At 40.4% G+C, this 16802-nt stretch overlaps 1 protein-coding gene across 2 annotated transcripts; it reads right to left on the reverse strand.

The window, feature by feature from the left end:
• On the reverse strand, positions 1 to 16752 carry gatb (glutamyl-tRNA(Gln) amidotransferase, subunit B). Of its 2 annotated transcripts, none has more exons than XM_044347252.1 (13): positions 16517 to 16752; positions 14498 to 14651; positions 14283 to 14396; positions 9457 to 9655; positions 8884 to 9006; positions 8636 to 8749; positions 7629 to 7713; positions 5952 to 5996; positions 5373 to 5565; positions 5017 to 5150; positions 953 to 1031; positions 688 to 822; positions 1 to 588 (listed from the first exon to the last, which is right to left on the reverse strand). In XM_044347252.1, exons 1-13 carry the CDS (start codon positions 16663 to 16665, stop codon positions 463 to 465), a joined length of 1650 nt encoding a protein of 549 aa, XP_044203187.1. In that variant the 5' UTR covers positions 16666 to 16752; the 3' UTR covers positions 1 to 462. The 2 variants fall into 2 exon arrangements, with proteins under 2 accessions (XP_044203187.1, XP_044203188.1); XM_044347253.1 differs by lacking the exon at positions 16517 to 16752 and adding an exon at positions 16367 to 16410.
• Between the last annotated feature and the right edge of the window lie 50 nt (positions 16753 to 16802).

Raw genomic sequence — 16802 nt, forward strand, 5'->3', positions numbered from 1 at the left:
TTCAAAGTATAAGCCTAATGGTGCGTTTAATTTCATCACCTGGTGAGAATATCAAAACATACATTTACTGCATCTTTGGATTCATGAGTGCCTTCTTTTCCCTGAAAAAAATCAACCAAAGGATGGTACAACATTGCTACAGAGAGAAGTACTCGGAAAAGCTTTATCATTTTTTTTAAACACATAAATACAGAAGATAACAGCTGTTGTTCAGTGAACACATTGTACAGTTTTTACAGAATGTTAATCTCAGAAAGTACAGATGGTCAATAGTTTTATCAACCCACAGAAGACCAAGTACCTTGTACCACCATGTGACATGATGACTGAATATCTGCATTTTCACACAGACAGAAAACATTAACGCCTTGTCTTTTGTCTTTCATAAAAGCACAGGTCACATATGTCATGATTCCACTCTCAGTCTGTGATGTAGTTGTGTCTCTAAGAACAGTCCAATTTTCATGTAGTCTTCTCCTGTAGAATCGTCCGTACCAGAACTGGATCAGCTCTGCCTTTGGTTTCTTTCTGAACCAGTCCCATCAGCTTGTTCAGAACCTTCTTGTTCCCATTTCTGATGGCGTTAACCTGCAAAGAGGCACAGCGATACAAAAAAACCCCCATTTTAAACAAGATGCAAAAATAACACATATAATTGCCTGTGAGATCTTGCATTTGCACTCTCACCTCATCAGGATGCGAGTCCACCACCTTCTGGCAGATGCTGTGCAGCTTTGCAGTGTCACTAACAAGTCCCAAATCCTGCTCTTGGATGATCTGCGGGGCCGTCTTACCCGATGACCTCCACATCTCCTGGAACACCTGAGGGCGGTGCAGGAGGCACCGAGGAGGACGCAGGTGAGAAGAGGAATACAAACGAGTTCTAGCTGCTGTGTCTGTATTGAGTAATAGACAGAGGGGGATAATTGTAGGGTCGATGCAGCTGACTGACCTGCTTGGCAACTGAAGAGGAGATGTGTCCCGTTTCCTGGAGTTCCAGCAGCTCAGCGAGGGCGGGAGGAGAGACTGGGCTGAAATCACATGAAGGGAGAATTTAATTACACTTTAATAGATGGACTGAAGAATTAGAGATATAAACAGAGGGGGGAGACAGAGCGAGAAAGAGTGAGTGTCAGACTGAAAGAAGGAAAAATTCTATCAGCATTTGTGATTTGACTAGAATGTGTTTCCTATGTCTGCTTGTTTATTCCCCAGGCTACCAGACAAACAGATTAGAATATATTAAGTGCACTGCAAGCCAGACAATCCATCTCCACTCTGGAAAAAAACTGATGAAAAGTATCCATCTTTACAAGCACGCCTCAGTTTGGCCGAACGTTTATTTGTCAAATAGAGAGCTCTCATGATATTTGTGTTTTCGAATCGTTCACATTTTTTAATGTGACATTAATGTAGACCTAGTGAGATATTTCACAATTCTGTCATCACGCTGTCACCATCCTGCCACAAATCTGCCAATGGACCCGCAGTGAGTTTCCCCACATAGGCAGTCATGGGTAAAAAACCCCTGGAACAGTGACTTGTCTCAGCTGGTGGAAGAGCGCGGACGAGCTTTTAATGACATGTCTGGAGTTTTACCTCTCTGGCTGTCTGACCATTATTCCTCCCCAATTTCTTATTTCATTTATCCTATTCAAGGCTTTGGAGTCAGAGGGGTCAAACAAGCTTTGGGCAGACTTCACAGGACAGACAAAAACAGACCTTTTACTCGATACCCAGAATGCCAGTTATCTCATTGAACTCAAAATTAGAGCTGCAACGATTAATTGATAAGACTCGATGTGCAATTTTTAATGTCATTTTTTTAAGCAAAAATGCAAAAATGTGCTGCTTTAAGCTTCTAAAATGTGATGATTTAATGCTTTTCTTTGTCATACATGCTAGTAAACTGGTGATATTTAGGTTTTGGACTGTTGGTCAGAGAAAACAATAAATTTTTCACTATTTTCTGTCCTTTTTTTTCTCCTATTTCTTTATTTTTTGGCGTGAGTGTGGGGTTGACCTCACTAGCACAATCCCTGTCAATTATTTATTATATATCTTGGTATTTTCTGCCGGTGCAAATAAAAACAAACAAACAAATTAATCAATAATGAAAAAACCTTATGTCGCAGGTATTCATCAGCCCTACTCTACCTAATGTTTCTTTAAGTACGTCTGAGTCTGAGTTTCTATGTTTTCTTCCCTGCCTGCAGCGTTTGACAGTCCTGCTGGCCACTCTTTGTTTTTCTGTAACTCTCTCCTCCTTTCAACAAAAGCAAATGCAACATTATGCATAAATAAACACCAGCTACTTTGAGCTTTATTCGCAAACAAATACTTCACAATAGTCTGGTAGATAAAGTAAAGCTCACAGCATTCGTGCTGATGTCAGTCCATTACTTGTTTTAGTTTCATACGCTCTCTAATGACTCACCACTTTTCATTTGAAGGAATTACCATATTGCTAAGAGATGGACTCAGCGGGGTGAAGTGAAGTTTCAACCGTCGTGATCTTGCGACTGACCCTCAATCACAGCTTCACAACTACAACTCAGATGTGTCCCACCATTCTCATTTTTCTTTTAGCTGCAATCTCAATTAAACTGACATTTTAAGAAAACTACTCCAATGAAATGAGTGTTTGTTTTTTTAGTGTCACAGTTTGCCATAAACAGAAACAGTGGGAGACAACTGGTGTTATTTTCTCATTGCCGGTGGCAAGATAGGCATCTTTGTGGGTTTTTTTTTTTTTTTTTGGAAGCACAAGTGTGAAAGGAACCATGGCAACTTCTTTTTGCTACTAAATATTAAAAAGACTTCATTCAATTTCTGGAGCGTTTTGGAAGATTTACAAAACCCAACATGTTCCAGCTAACAGCCCTTCAGCAGGGAGAGATCAAAATAACATCTTCTCCCAAAAAGGTAATGATTTCACAAATGTAATTGGATTTGTCAAAACAGGCTTTCTCTCCGACAGGCTGTCAGGACTGTCGCAGGTGTTCTTATGAACTCACACCTTATATGGCATGTGATGGTTTAATCAGTATTTGTGAACATTAAGAATCTAATAATCCTTGATGTCAGTCACACTAGAGTATGGCGTAGAAATGGATCATGAAGAATGAGAAACTAAGGAGTAATGCTATCTAACTTAGGTTGATGTGCTGTCATTGTTTCATTGCAGCATTGTGCAGCCTGACTATAAAAAATATTCTGAACACTATAACACAGAAAAAAATCTTTATTTTCCTGGCCAAATGCTCATTAATCCAGTGCAAATCATCTTGGGGAATTGAGAGGAAACAGTTCAATAACTTGGATTTTAGTGCTATTTCATACTGAGCCAAGAACAACTGTGAGTGAATGGAGGCCTGAAATTAGACTTTTACTAAAGTGAGTTTGTTGTCTTGATTCTTGTTAATTTATACATTTGCTTCCACTTAATTCAGTGGAGAGCTACTTATTACATTTCCTAGCTTAGTAAAGTGAATATCTTTAGGATCCTGGCTCTGATTTTATTCAATATGATGTGACCTTTGACTGCTGAGCATACAGAAATGTCAGAATATTTACCACCATTAAGTTAGTGGTACACCAATCTGGCTGTTAGACTGTAGAGGACCATATAAGACATCTATGCAAAACTTCTTTCTACCATCTCAAAAACATCTCTAAACCCCACCCATCTCCAACTCTGTCTGATGCAGAGAAACTTGTCCAAGTCTTTATCTCCTCAAGACTGGACTACTGCAATACGCTCTTCAGAGGGATCCCTGGCAGGAGCATCCAGAAGCTCCAGTACATTCAGAACAGCGCTGCCAGGATCCTGATGAGAGTACGAAAACACCAGCACACACAACACCAATTCTGTTTTCACTGCATTGCCTCCCCGTCTCCTTCAGGGTTGACTACAAAGTCCTGCTACTCACATATATATCCATCAGCGGACCTGCACCTCCCTACCTAGTGGAACTGATCACACCACAAACCTCCACCCGCATCCTCTGATCTGCCAGCAGCTTGCTCCTCCGGGCCCCCCAGTACTGAGCTCTGCACTATGGAGGATTGAGCCTTCTGCTCTGCTGCACCACACTTTCCTTATGTTGTGTGTTCTATGTTATTAATACTGTAGCACTTTGAGTTTCACAACAAATGAAAAGTGCCGTACAAATTAAATGTATTATTATTATTATTCATTAGATGTGGAGCATTGCGTTAGCTCAGGCAGAGCACTGAAGTTGCACTTGTATTAGCTAATTGGCATCAGCTGCTTCATTTATGCCTCACAATCACTGACTCATTCATCAGCTGCTTGGCTACTAGCTGACTAGTAACATTCAATCATATTCATGCAGGTGTAATAGATTAAAACTTAATGCTTCTTGTAACCTCCTTATGAGCTTCGTTTTTGAATTGTTGATTTAACTAAGATTTAATATTCAGGTATGTGTTTTTTAAGAGGGGGGATTAGTTCCCTCTTCAGAAACCTTGTTGCCGCGAGAGCACAGCCAAATATAACTGAATAACCATTTGCTATAAATGTTCAACTCCTCAATGCGAGTGTCACTGACTAAATTTCAGTCATGAGTTGCAGGATATGGAGCTGATATGCCTGATATCAGATATACTGAATCACTTCTAGTTACCAATTTAGCTTAACTTGACATAAAATCGCACTTTTTCGCATGATTTAAACCCCTGAAGTGGTGGCTTGTAACACCTTAAAATAAAGTCCTACAGACACAGACTGTGCCAGGGGAGAGATGAATTGTTTAAGCAAGGCGGATTCATTTGATTAATTATGCACAGGATGCACAAAACTATCTAGTATTTCACAAGAATAAAGCAAATGTTTGAGACAAAAACAGTATCTCATTACCCCTAAACTCTCAAGTTAAAGGCAGCTACTCTGAAAATTCAAAACTGCTGAAAAACCTAAACTGCGAGACAAACAAGTAGACGTAAATGTAAAAGCATAGTGAAGACATGTGCCTGTATGTGTCTGTGTCTCACCTCTGGCTCACACTCATGTCTTGTTGTTTGAGGTGACCCAACAGCTCATTTGTCACCCAGCCAATCACCTTCCTTGGCTCCCTCTTGGTCGCCTTCAACACCGCCTCAAAGTACTCCACAAGTCCATCCTCATTCTGCAACAAAACGGCAAGAAAACACTTTAATCATTTCACATGCCCATTATCTAATTAGGATCAAATTAGCCCAGCAGAGTGCTGGACTCAAGCAGAACAGCGGCCAAGCTAACTCTGCTCGGACTTGATCAGATGGCACTTAAAAGAAAGATGCATGAAACAGATTTAGTGAGGAAATCAACTTCTCTCTACCCGGTTGCTTTCGCCCACTTATAAACTCACCACCAGAGTGAAACTGTGCTCAGGCAGGATGCCGTACGTTTGCACCAGCCTGTCTCGTTTGATGCTGGGTAGCTCTGGCAGACTTTCCCTTATCTTCTGCACCACTACCGCCTGGCATGCATCAGTGCCAGGGGGCAGCGACGCGTTATCCTCATACACAATCAGAGGGGGCAGGTTGGGCTCCGGCATAAACCTGAAAGGAGGACAGGTGGTAAAAAAAAAAGAACAAGAGGAAGGTGGAGCATACTTTATCAGCAGTACAGATAAGCTGGGAGAAGAGGAGGTAGGCTTTTGTTGAGCTACTTATAGTCCTCGACATCACACTTGTCACATTTCACTTACTCCCCTAATCATTTGACACCATCATCTGTCATTCTTCTTCCCAACACACACTAAGGTCCGGACCTTGAGTGCTGTCTGTTTATTTCTCTCTATCTTGCTGTCACTCAAAGGGTCTCATCAGCTTTCAGTCCTAACTGAGGACAAGATCACCTTCTGATATCATAACTGTCGATAAACACAAGTTGTCAGGAGAAGAATGAGCACGTACATGCAGAAAGTCCACAAACTCACACTCACCTGTAGTCCTGAAGACCCTCTTTGTCCCTCATAGGAATAGTCTCCCTAGAAGACAAGATGCAAACATTATAAATGAACATGAATAACATTCAAATTGTTATTCTTTTTTTAAATCGATTTTTGGGGTATTTTTGCCTTTAATTGTTGGTATATAGTTGAGAGGCAGGTAGGAAATGTGGGGACAGAGATGCGAATGACATGCAACAAAGGTCCATGGCCAGTTTTGAACCAGGGATGTTGCGGTTACATTAGATCTTTGTTTTCTATAATAGTAAATTAAATCTTTGGGTTTTGGATTGTTTGTCGGACAAAACAAGACATTCGAATAAGTCAACTTGTGCTAACCTTGAAAATTGTAAAGGGATGGCAATGTTGGTTTGTCAATCAATCATGGCCAAGACTGAGATATCTGTAACTACTGAATGGATTGCTATGAAATTCTGTACAGAAATTCATGGTCTCCAGAGAATGAAGCCTAATAACTCTGGTAATCCCCTGACTTTTCTTCTGGTGGCATCATCAGTTCATTACTAAATATCTTCAAAACTAAAGACATTCCCATAAGCCTCAGTTGTACTTTGTATTTAGTGCTAATTAGCAAATTTTAGCATGCTAACACGCTAAGATACTATGATGGTGAACTATGATAAACATTATACCTGCTAAACATCAGTGACAGTTAGCACTGTCATTATGCGCATCTTAGCATGCTGACATTAGCATTTAACTCTGATAATTTATAGATCATGTAGTAAAGTATTTATTTGTTGTATTTTGAATTTTATTGTATTTGTATTGATTGCATTAGTTGTATTAGTGTTGTATCTGTTTTGTCTACCTGCCCAGGGACTGCGGATAGAAATGAACCAGTAGCTTAATACATCTTCCCCTTATGTGACATGGATGTCTTTTTGTTCATGGTGCCTGACAAATATATTGGTTCCAAAACCAAATAAATTTGGTTTTATCCAAGCTGCTACACTAAGGATTGCTGCCAAACTGTATTTCATTGTGTATTACTACAATGACAATAAAGTATCTTTCTATCTATCTATCTATCTATCTATCTATCTATCTATATCGATGTAATAAACTAAACTAAATTAAATTATTTATTAATTGAGGGAATAATTGGCAAATTAATTGATAATTAATCGAAAACAAAAAATATTTGTTGCAGCCCTGCTAGCTGGTAACCTCAGATGTACTGTGTATTAGAACTGCTAATTACAAATAAATAAATAAGCGTGGGAACATATGTGAAGTGATGCCTTCCAGTCAGTCTGGCTCTCTGCAAACCAATGTAGTCAGATCTGTAGCCACCTTCACAGGAACGAGAAGAAAGAACCAATCACAGGCCATCAAACACACTATTTAACACGCTTCACCATGTAACTCGGACATGCAAGGCCTCATGGGAAGGAGGCAGAGAACCAGAAGATGATCAAGGCCTCAGCTGTGTGGGAGCTGGCTCATTGTGTGAGCTCATAAGCCTGTGAGTAGCACATAGCTCACAGATAACAGAGGACGACAGCGGCATCCAAATGACTCTATTCATCATCATTATCATGATGGTTCCTCCTCAGCAAAGCTTGGGACTAATGAACCAGACAGAGATCCGGGTGTTGTAGCGGCTAAAGCTTGGCATTACACAGCGCTGCTCTTTCATCCTCTTACCCCAATTTGGAATCATATGCCCGGGTCTCATTTTGTACCGTTCCTCCTCTCAGCAGGACATCGATCTGTCTCTGGATCTCATAGTCTGGTGATGTAAGGGAGAACATGAGCAGAAACACAGACACTTTATCCAATACAACCAGTACACACAAATATAATTTTGTGTTAAATGCCAAACATCTGCTTCGAAACAGTGGCAATCCACAGGTCTCCTACTGCTGCCACGTTATAACTGTGATAAATGATGTTTTTCTCCATGACTTTTAAATACCAGCTCTGCAGCAGAGTAAATACAACTTTATTGATAAATAATTCAAGCACAGCCCCGCGGTATGTCGAACCTGCCTGTAAAATGCTGAAATTTCTGGCCGTTGCTCTTTGTCACCTTTTTAAGTGAGGCTCAATCAACAGTCAGTGAAGTTTGAGTTGACAGAAAATCTATGCTTTTTTAAGTGAGCAGCTGCGAGAAGCCAATTAAACCATCACGCACTGCTTTCACATGGCTAATTGTTTGTGATTGGTTGTCAGTCCTTATGCTTCACAATTTACTGTCAATACTAACTACGCTTCCTGTCTTAATATTTCTTCATAAATCTACACATCTTATTTTTAATTCAACAACAAACCCCCCCCACCAAAAAAAACAAGTACGTTTTTGATACATCTGACAGATAAATAACTGCAGGAGTGTGTGTGTGCATGTTTTGGGCTTCTTTGTGTATGCAGGTGCTGCTTCCCTTTGACTAACAGTGTGACTTGTAGCACACTCACAATTACACACACAGACATATATTGTAAGTAATTCTTTCAGGGTGACACAGCGTGCAAATGTCAAGTCACAAAAAGGTCTTTAATTTCTGATTGTGTGTATGCGAGCAATCATGCAGCCAGTTAAGACCCAGTCATTTGAAACATTGCTCACTACCTCCCTAAGTGCCTGTAGCACTCAAAACCATGTTGCTATCCGTCCTTAAACCATTAAGTTTTGAACTTTTTATGGTGCTTACCTATAGCCCTGGCCAAGTATCGGGCACTGTTGATGTTCTTCACCTCTGTCCTGATGCCAAGCGGCTCATCTGGTCTGTGCACGGACACGTTGGCATCTACCCTCAGCTGGCCCTCTGAGGAGAAAGAGTAAAAAGATGCACGCTGGGAGGGAGATAAGTTCAGGTTAGCAGCTCAGAAAAAGAGGGAGAGAGAGAGAGAGAGATAGAGAGGAAGGCAGAGAGACAGAGACGGAGAGTGATTTCCATACCAGACATGTTGCCTTGACAGGTGCCCAGGGCTTGCAGGATGAGCTGAAGCTCTCTGACAGCTGCTGCAGCCTCCTCTCCACAGCTCATGTCTGGCTCCATCACCAGCTCCATTAGACCTACACCTGATGAATGTGAAGACAGCTGTGTTTTACATCTCTGAGGTATCCATCCAATGGAGCTGTGACAAACTTCTCTCTCGCTTTGCTGAGAATGATGACATTTTCTTTCAGCATTAAAGGATAAGGCTGATGTTTTTCAGTATTTTTCTAAATCTCAATAAATTCCATGAAAAGACCAAAACCAGCAATGTGTTAATACCTCTGGCAATACTTTTCTGACTTCCCTACCCTGTGTGTGGCTTCCAGCCAGAATATATGTTTTAGAAAATGTTATTCAATCAGGAGTAAATACTGAATTTGTTGGGCACTTTTTTTCAGCTGCAGATATCAGGCTTTGGCTGAGCAGACAACACTTGTTAGTAGGATTCAATCATTGTTGGTTTTAATCTTTTGCGATTTGTTGAAAGTAAGAAAAATATAGAGTATTACCGGACTCACGCTCATTATCGTTACCTGCTCTATTGAGGTCTATGAGTGTCTGGCTGCGGAGGTCATCGTGGAGACTCTTGCCGCTGTCCTGCTCCAGCTGAATCTGTTTGATGTGGACATTTTTTCTCATCACCTGGTTCCTCTTTTTCCCTCCAAGAAAGCTGTAAGTAAGCATGCCATCTACTGCAATGGGCCTCCGTTGTTGGGTGATTTGGTATCCAGCCTGATAGGAAAAATACAGCGCTATAACATTCTGTACCAAAACCACAAACACCTCACATTGCTGTACTCAAATGTCCCTAAGGAAGAAACGGAACAGTTACAATGCACCTTGCAGTTAAAAGAAAGGACGTTTGTCTGTATAGTGAGTGAATGAGGAGAACGGTGACAGCAGTATTTGCACACCTTTAAGCCGTTTTGTAATTAAGATATAAAACAGTTCCGTTCCTTTCATGTCCTTAAAACTCGACAACATCATTTGTCAATAAGAAATACATCAAATAATGTAAGTGATAATGTGATATCTTTGAACCTGCATTAACTAATTTTTTGGCAGCAAAAGCAAGCTGCAAACACAACCCTGACATATCATCACCTTTCAAGGTTGATATGGCAAACTTTTTAGCAAACAGTTGCCAATCTGCACATCTAGCAGACACAGTAAGTAAGTAACATTCAAAACAGTACAGATGTGGGCTGGAAAATCAAAACAATGTTCTGAAAGATGCTGCACTGCACTTGCTTTCCTACCTTTATGGCCAAAGCACTTTACATTCACACAGTCATACACCGATGGTGGTGGAGCTGCTATGCAAGGCACCCACCGGGAGCAACTTCGTGTTCTTGCTCAAGGATACTTTGACAAATAGACAGGAGGAGAGGGAGTCAAACCACCAACCCTGCGGTTAGAGGACGACCTGCTCTACCTGAAAAGTACTTGTGTGATTCATTGTTTATGTTTATGTTAATTGCAGTGAAACTCCACCATTGCAGTGGAACACCAGTAATGAGGATGCTGCAGTCATGGGTCTATGTAAACGTGAGGCAGGCAGGATCAATTAAACACAGCGTCGGCTTGATTGGTTGGGCTTAATTATAATGCGGCAGGAGTGCTGCTATTTCACTCAAGGTTTCTTCTCACAAAAGCATAAGAATAAATATTTCATCTGCTCCTGTATTCCTTAGGAATCTGCTACCCCAAGTATTAATTCCCCGCGTTACTATGGCAACCACATCACAGGAACTAAACATTAATCATACTTATGCTAAGAGAGCGAGGGCGTGGGAGAAGAGATCGGGGGGGCTGTTAGTCGCTGGCATTCTGTACAATGTGTCTGATCGACATAATCAATCACCTGCACACCTCCTCCTTTTGAAACGAGTCGAAGGAAAAAACAGACAACTGGGGAATTTTCTTTTTCAATTTCTGTTCCTCATGGTGGATTCAATCTTTAAATCTTGCCGGATTTTGTAAATACTCTTGCAGCTTATCAGAAATCCCCTGTTTCTTACTTAATCTTTTCATGCCATTGAAAATGTTGTCTCTGCTGGCTGAAGCACGAGCATACCACTCTGTATTTTAGTGAGCATCTGTGTAAGTGGAAATTATTTTCATTTCCTGCATAATAAATCAACTACTGCTGCCTACATAATGAAGGATGAGGCAAGTTTGTTGTTTATAAGATCCAGGTAGCCACATTAAGCTCTTCCAATTACACTATGACAGCAGATTGAGCCCACTTCGCCCATTTTATATCCACAGTTACAGATCCATGCCTGCGCACATACTGTACACACTGGATCAGACACACATACACACACACTACAAACTAATTTCCTTGCTGTGAGCCGCTGAGTCATTTTCTGACTCATTTCAAAGTCACTAAACAAACCAGACCCAGTCGGTGGCCTCACTCCTCTCGCCTGCACACTGATGTTCTCCTCAGCTACCCACGGAGGTCACAAAGACATTCATTGGTCTCATTAAACAGATTTCAGAGATTGAATAGCCAGGCCATGCATGTTTATTTGGTAACTTAATATCTCAAGGAAATTGTTATTATTTGCTTTTGCTGACAGATTAGTGTGGAGCTGCTGGCCCATGTTATTAAATGGCCGTTAAAAACTTAACATGTGTTTTGCCTACCATTTCAAGAAGGAATGTTGTTTGGACAGCAGCATTAATCATTTAATGAGCAACTGTGGTGTTTTACAAAATGCAGTCAAGGATTTCCAGTGGAACATATCAATAATGTACAATGCAATTTACAAATGTATTTTTCAAGGGCGGAGTAATTTCTCCCTCGTTGCTGCCGCTGGTTTTGGTTTTACAAACGTTGATTACACTCAAAACTTTAGGACGAATATGAAAATATCTCATCATCTGTATAATTAAAGCCACACTGACTTCATCTTATTGAGCTGTTTCACACAACACTGGGGAAGGTCGTTCTTTGTGAGCAGTTGATGAGACTCGTGCAAATCAAATAACTATGAAGAAGGCAACAGCGGGTGTGGTGCGCAGCGTATACAGTAAATCTAAAACCTCAAATAAAGGTTCAGGATCGACCTGCTGGTATGAGTTGTTGGGGAAGTCTAAGAAAAAGAAAAACTATAAATCGGGTATTATCGTCCTTGCTGTGTGTGTCAATTACTGAAAATGTGCATCACCAAAGGAGGTGATGCACATGAGAGAACAACAGGAACCCAACAATAATCCTGACGCTTCTGGAGGGGATTTTGCTGGAAATTCAAGATATATGGGCTTTCTGGGGAGATAATGTATCTCTGCTGTGGTGATTAAAATGAGTACTGCTGCCACATTGTGATAACCAGTAAGTCTATGAAATATTAAATGGGGGGAAAAAGCTATCAAGATCTACAGAAAACTGTTGTGCACCATCAAGCCTTATCAGTCACAGTTTCACAATAGCGTCACGTTAGTTAGGAAATTAGAGCAGAAACCAACCAGAAATATCAAAGAAAGAGATTATTTTTTCAGTGCAATACAGTAATAAAAATAGCCATATAAAATAGCACAAAAAGCTTTTATTCAGTGTACTGCTTGTTACTTCATGGAGGTACTCTCATCTTAAGCCACTTCTTTCGGCAGTTTCAGTGAAATACTACCAAAGGAAAAGAAAATCTGTCTCTTCATTTCTTCTGTCCATAATTATCGTTCTCATTACCTTGCCTTAAGCTATGTTAGCATAATGTCTCACCAGAGAAAGACTGACTTTGACAATTCAAAATGCAAAATTCTCTGTGACCCTTTCCCTGAGATTTTCTAGATTTATTAGAAGAAGTTTCTGCAGGGCAAGTCACCATAAAGTTCCCTTGACATTTTGTCTTTTCCATCTTAAAACATCATTCTGAGGGGTAGTGAGACCTTGCCTTACGAGCACTCGATTACAAAGGGCAGAGTGAACAACACTTGGACTGACTGTTAAATTGAAATATCAGTGTTAAGCAGGTTTTTTCTGGAATACCTTTACCACTACCTTATCAGACTGGTATTCAGACCATAGAGAAAGTTTGCCAAGAGTTTTAAGAGCAATTTAAAGTTGCGCTAATCAATATTTCATACTAGCAATGGGTCAAAAAGTTATGAGCCATGTGAAAGGTGTTGCTCTAGTGATGAATCCATGGAGAATTATCACCACACTCTACCATGCCCCTCAGCTCTTCAGAGCATTTTAGTGTCTTTTAACTCATTGTTTTGGTTTTACGGCTTCCAACTTTTATGGTTTTGGTTTATTCTTACTGCTCTCATTGAACCCTATTTCAAACCACAGCAGGCAGCAGTTAAAAGATCTAAAAACCCACTGCATGCCAATTGCCCAGCATTAAACTCTCAGATAGAATAAGTTAGCAATTAGCTGACATGTTAGTCAAGCATTTAGCAGCTAAACAGCCAAATATTTCCCTCAAAAGTTAGTGGAGACCAAAACAGAGCTAAAAGGAGAGAGAATATTGGATTTACATTCACCAGGTAGCTAGAAACACTGAATGAAAGCTAATATTGCTTCATATCTGCTGGATGTGTAAAGAGCCAACTGTTTGCAGTGTACTCACAGGCAACTTTATGAGGAGTTTCAATTAAGGATGAGATAGCCACCGTTAAAATACAGAGACCTAGTGTAAGGAAATGGCGGGTATCTAAATGAAGTCCATTATGGGTAACTGCTGAAAATAGGAGTTGTCTTAATAACCATAAAAATAGTTTAGTTTTCAATGAACTCTTTTATTTTCATATTTCCTAATGAGTTCAGACAGTTCATAAAATATGTATTATATATATTATACGTCTGGGTGTAATATATGACACCCAGAATTGCTCAGTTAAGACAAAACTACCTGGGGTTTTTATGACTCCAATAATGATTCAAATTATGTGAATGAAAGAAAGCTATCCCCAAATTATCAGCAAAGGTATGGAGAGGGAAATGACCTGTAGATAATGTAAAACTAGAAGTGCACTGGAGGAAATGAGCTGATAAGTGAGGAAACACAGATCATTTTCTTTAACAGCTTTCTGTGTCATTCATCTGTATGTCTGGCAAACAGCATTTTTGCTGCTTCAGCAAGACTTGCTCACTGTTTCAATTAGAGCTCATGGCCGGGAGAGTTCACTGGAAGTGTTGTGATGGAGAAGCTGCAAGCAGATGAGGACAGCTTATAGCAATGCAAAAAACAATGATGCAGCATGATGTGCAGGACAATGATGGCTCCAAAGTGCAGTTTTCAGATAAGGTACCACTACTAACACAAAATCTATTTCTCTCCCATCTATTAAACACTAGATGTTGCAAAGAAAGCAACAACTGAAGACAGGGAGTGGAAAAACTCACAGGGAGATCAGCATAGAAGTAGTGTTTCCTGTCAAAAAGTGACTTGCTATTTATGGTACAGTTGAGAGCCAGTCCTGTCATCACTGCTGCCTCCACACATCGTCTGTTGAGGACCTGGGGAAACACAGGGACATTATCGAATGACCTGACAAGAAAGGAAACAAAAAAAAACAATAACAAGGTATCTGTGCTTGCATGGAGACCCCATCACTTACGGGTAATGTGCCAGGTAAGGATGCATCAAGGAATGACACCAGGGAGTTTGGGGGTGCTGAGAAACGAACCGAAGAACCAGAGAACAGCTTGGTGTTGGAGTGGATCTGAGCATGGATTTCTAAGCCAACCACGCCAACCAGCTGCTCGGGAGCACTGAGGCAGAGAGGAACCAGACATGAGACAGACATAACTTAATCAAACAAAACTTCTCCCATACATTTGGACAAAATCAGCCAGAAATGTAGCTGTATACGATGACTAAGGAAATTATTTGTTTTCTGATTGGCTGGCAGGACGTCTAATAAAATCAGGACACCTCACACAGAAGCTATGTGCCAATTCCATATTACACACTGAAGTAACTCTAAGCAGGTTTTGAGTATGTAATGTGTGTTCACACTGCAAAAAACTTGATTTTTGACTGTGCTGTTGATGTGAGGTACTGCTCACAGCTGCAAAATATTACAAATAAATTGTAAATGGTGGTGAGACACCTCCAGTAAGAAAACAACAGTATTCAATATTTAGAATGCTTCAATTTTGTATAATTTCTTTTAGTGTAAAATGGTAAAGCATATTGTTTTCTTGTAAATAGACTGCAAAAATAGTATTCTATAAGGATTTGCATATGGTACACATATAATTAGCATGTAATATGGCATTGGGACACTGCAATAGCTCCTGTATGGTGTTGCAGTCTGTTCCCTCTTCAGATAAGTTGGCTGGGGTTCGGGCTTACAGTCTTTGGGGTTTACATGGTTAGGTGTTGCAGAGATGACTGGTTTAGCTTAAGGCTAAATTCAGGATCAGGTTAAGGGGTAAGTCAGCAGATTTCACACATGAAGATCAGTCTATTCATCATGGGGATGGAGAGTACTATTCAGCCTGTGAAAGCAGCTGTATAATGTCCTCTATGGCTCTGGTAGGGGCGTTCTAAAGTTTGAGGAGAGAACCTAAGTGATGTCATCCGTGTTATCTCAGTTTGGGCTACGAGACCACAAATGTATGACAGGAAGCTGTGTTAAAAAATAGGAGTGTGGAGTTTAAAAGGTGTGGGCTTATTGAAAACAATAAATGAAGTCATTCGTCACTTCTGGGACCAAGATTGCGGCAGGGTAACTCTGTAACATGTCCAGGGACTACAGATAAAAAATAGCCTCTTGGCTAACTCTGGCGCATTTACAGCAATGTTTACTAATGTGCACTGTAACTGTTAAATAAACCAACAAACAAAAAAGGCAGAGTAGTCTATGCAACTGATTTTTGTTGCATTGCACTATATTCATTTGGCAGAGGATTTTGTCCACAATCCCCCCACACAGTAGGAGCTATTTTTTAGAGGTTGAGTGTCTTTCTCAAGGACACTTCATCAAATGGACAGGAGGAACCTGGGATTAAACTACCAACCCTGATGACATCCACTGGACAACCTGAGCCCCGGTTGAACTATGGGAAGTGTAGGATCCAGTGTTTTTTGGGATTTGGCTTAAATTACGTGTAAAAGTCAGACTCTACTGCTTCAGTTTTCTTTTTTTTCATTCTGTCTTTTGCAAGTCTCCAAATTGTACGGAAGTATTATACTAAATTCCTGGAGTGCCCCGTTAAGAAACACAAATTAGTGCTTCAACAGACTTTTAACGGTTCAACCAGCGGTCTAAAACAGTGGCACAGTGGGTAACCATGGCAACAATACTAAGTTTAAGTTGGTGCTAGCTAGTTAACTCACCAGTAAAACAAAACTCAGCTTGACAACCTGTTTTTATAAAAAGTAAAGACCATTTAACAGCTGATTCTGCTTCTCCAGTAGGTTAGCCAGTAGCCACAGACTAGTTTAAGTCCGAGGTATTTTAATATACAACGAATTATACCAGTCTCTGCGGTAGAAACGTCTTCCCATCCTTCTCGTCCATTGCTTTTGAATCGGACACCTCGCTGTTTATTAACGCCTACATAGAGGTAAGTAATTCAGGTCAGTGGCGATATAACATAAACTATTCCACCTCAACAGCTTCACATACCTTTTTGCTCTCGGCTGCGGTTGACTGTAATGTCGAGAGCTTCGTGTGCTTATTCTCCTGACTATACACGAAACCTTTGGATGCAATATTAATATATGTTTCTTCATATTATATAGCAGCTCACTTGCTGCACCAGAGGAGGCAGCCATGTTGTCCTGAATGCGCTAATGATCACAGGAACTGTAGTTTTTTTTAAAGGACATTTAACGTGAACATCATCTGTTTAAAACTACAAAACCCAGTCGGATGGAGCTTTCGATTTCCGGCATCCGCTGCGTCATATCCG

The sequence above is a fragment of the Thunnus albacares genome, chromosome 3, assembly GCF_914725855.1.
Source record: "Thunnus albacares chromosome 3, fThuAlb1.1, whole genome shotgun sequence".
In the NCBI taxonomy this organism is placed as follows: domain Eukaryota; kingdom Metazoa; phylum Chordata; class Actinopteri; order Scombriformes; family Scombridae; genus Thunnus; species Thunnus albacares.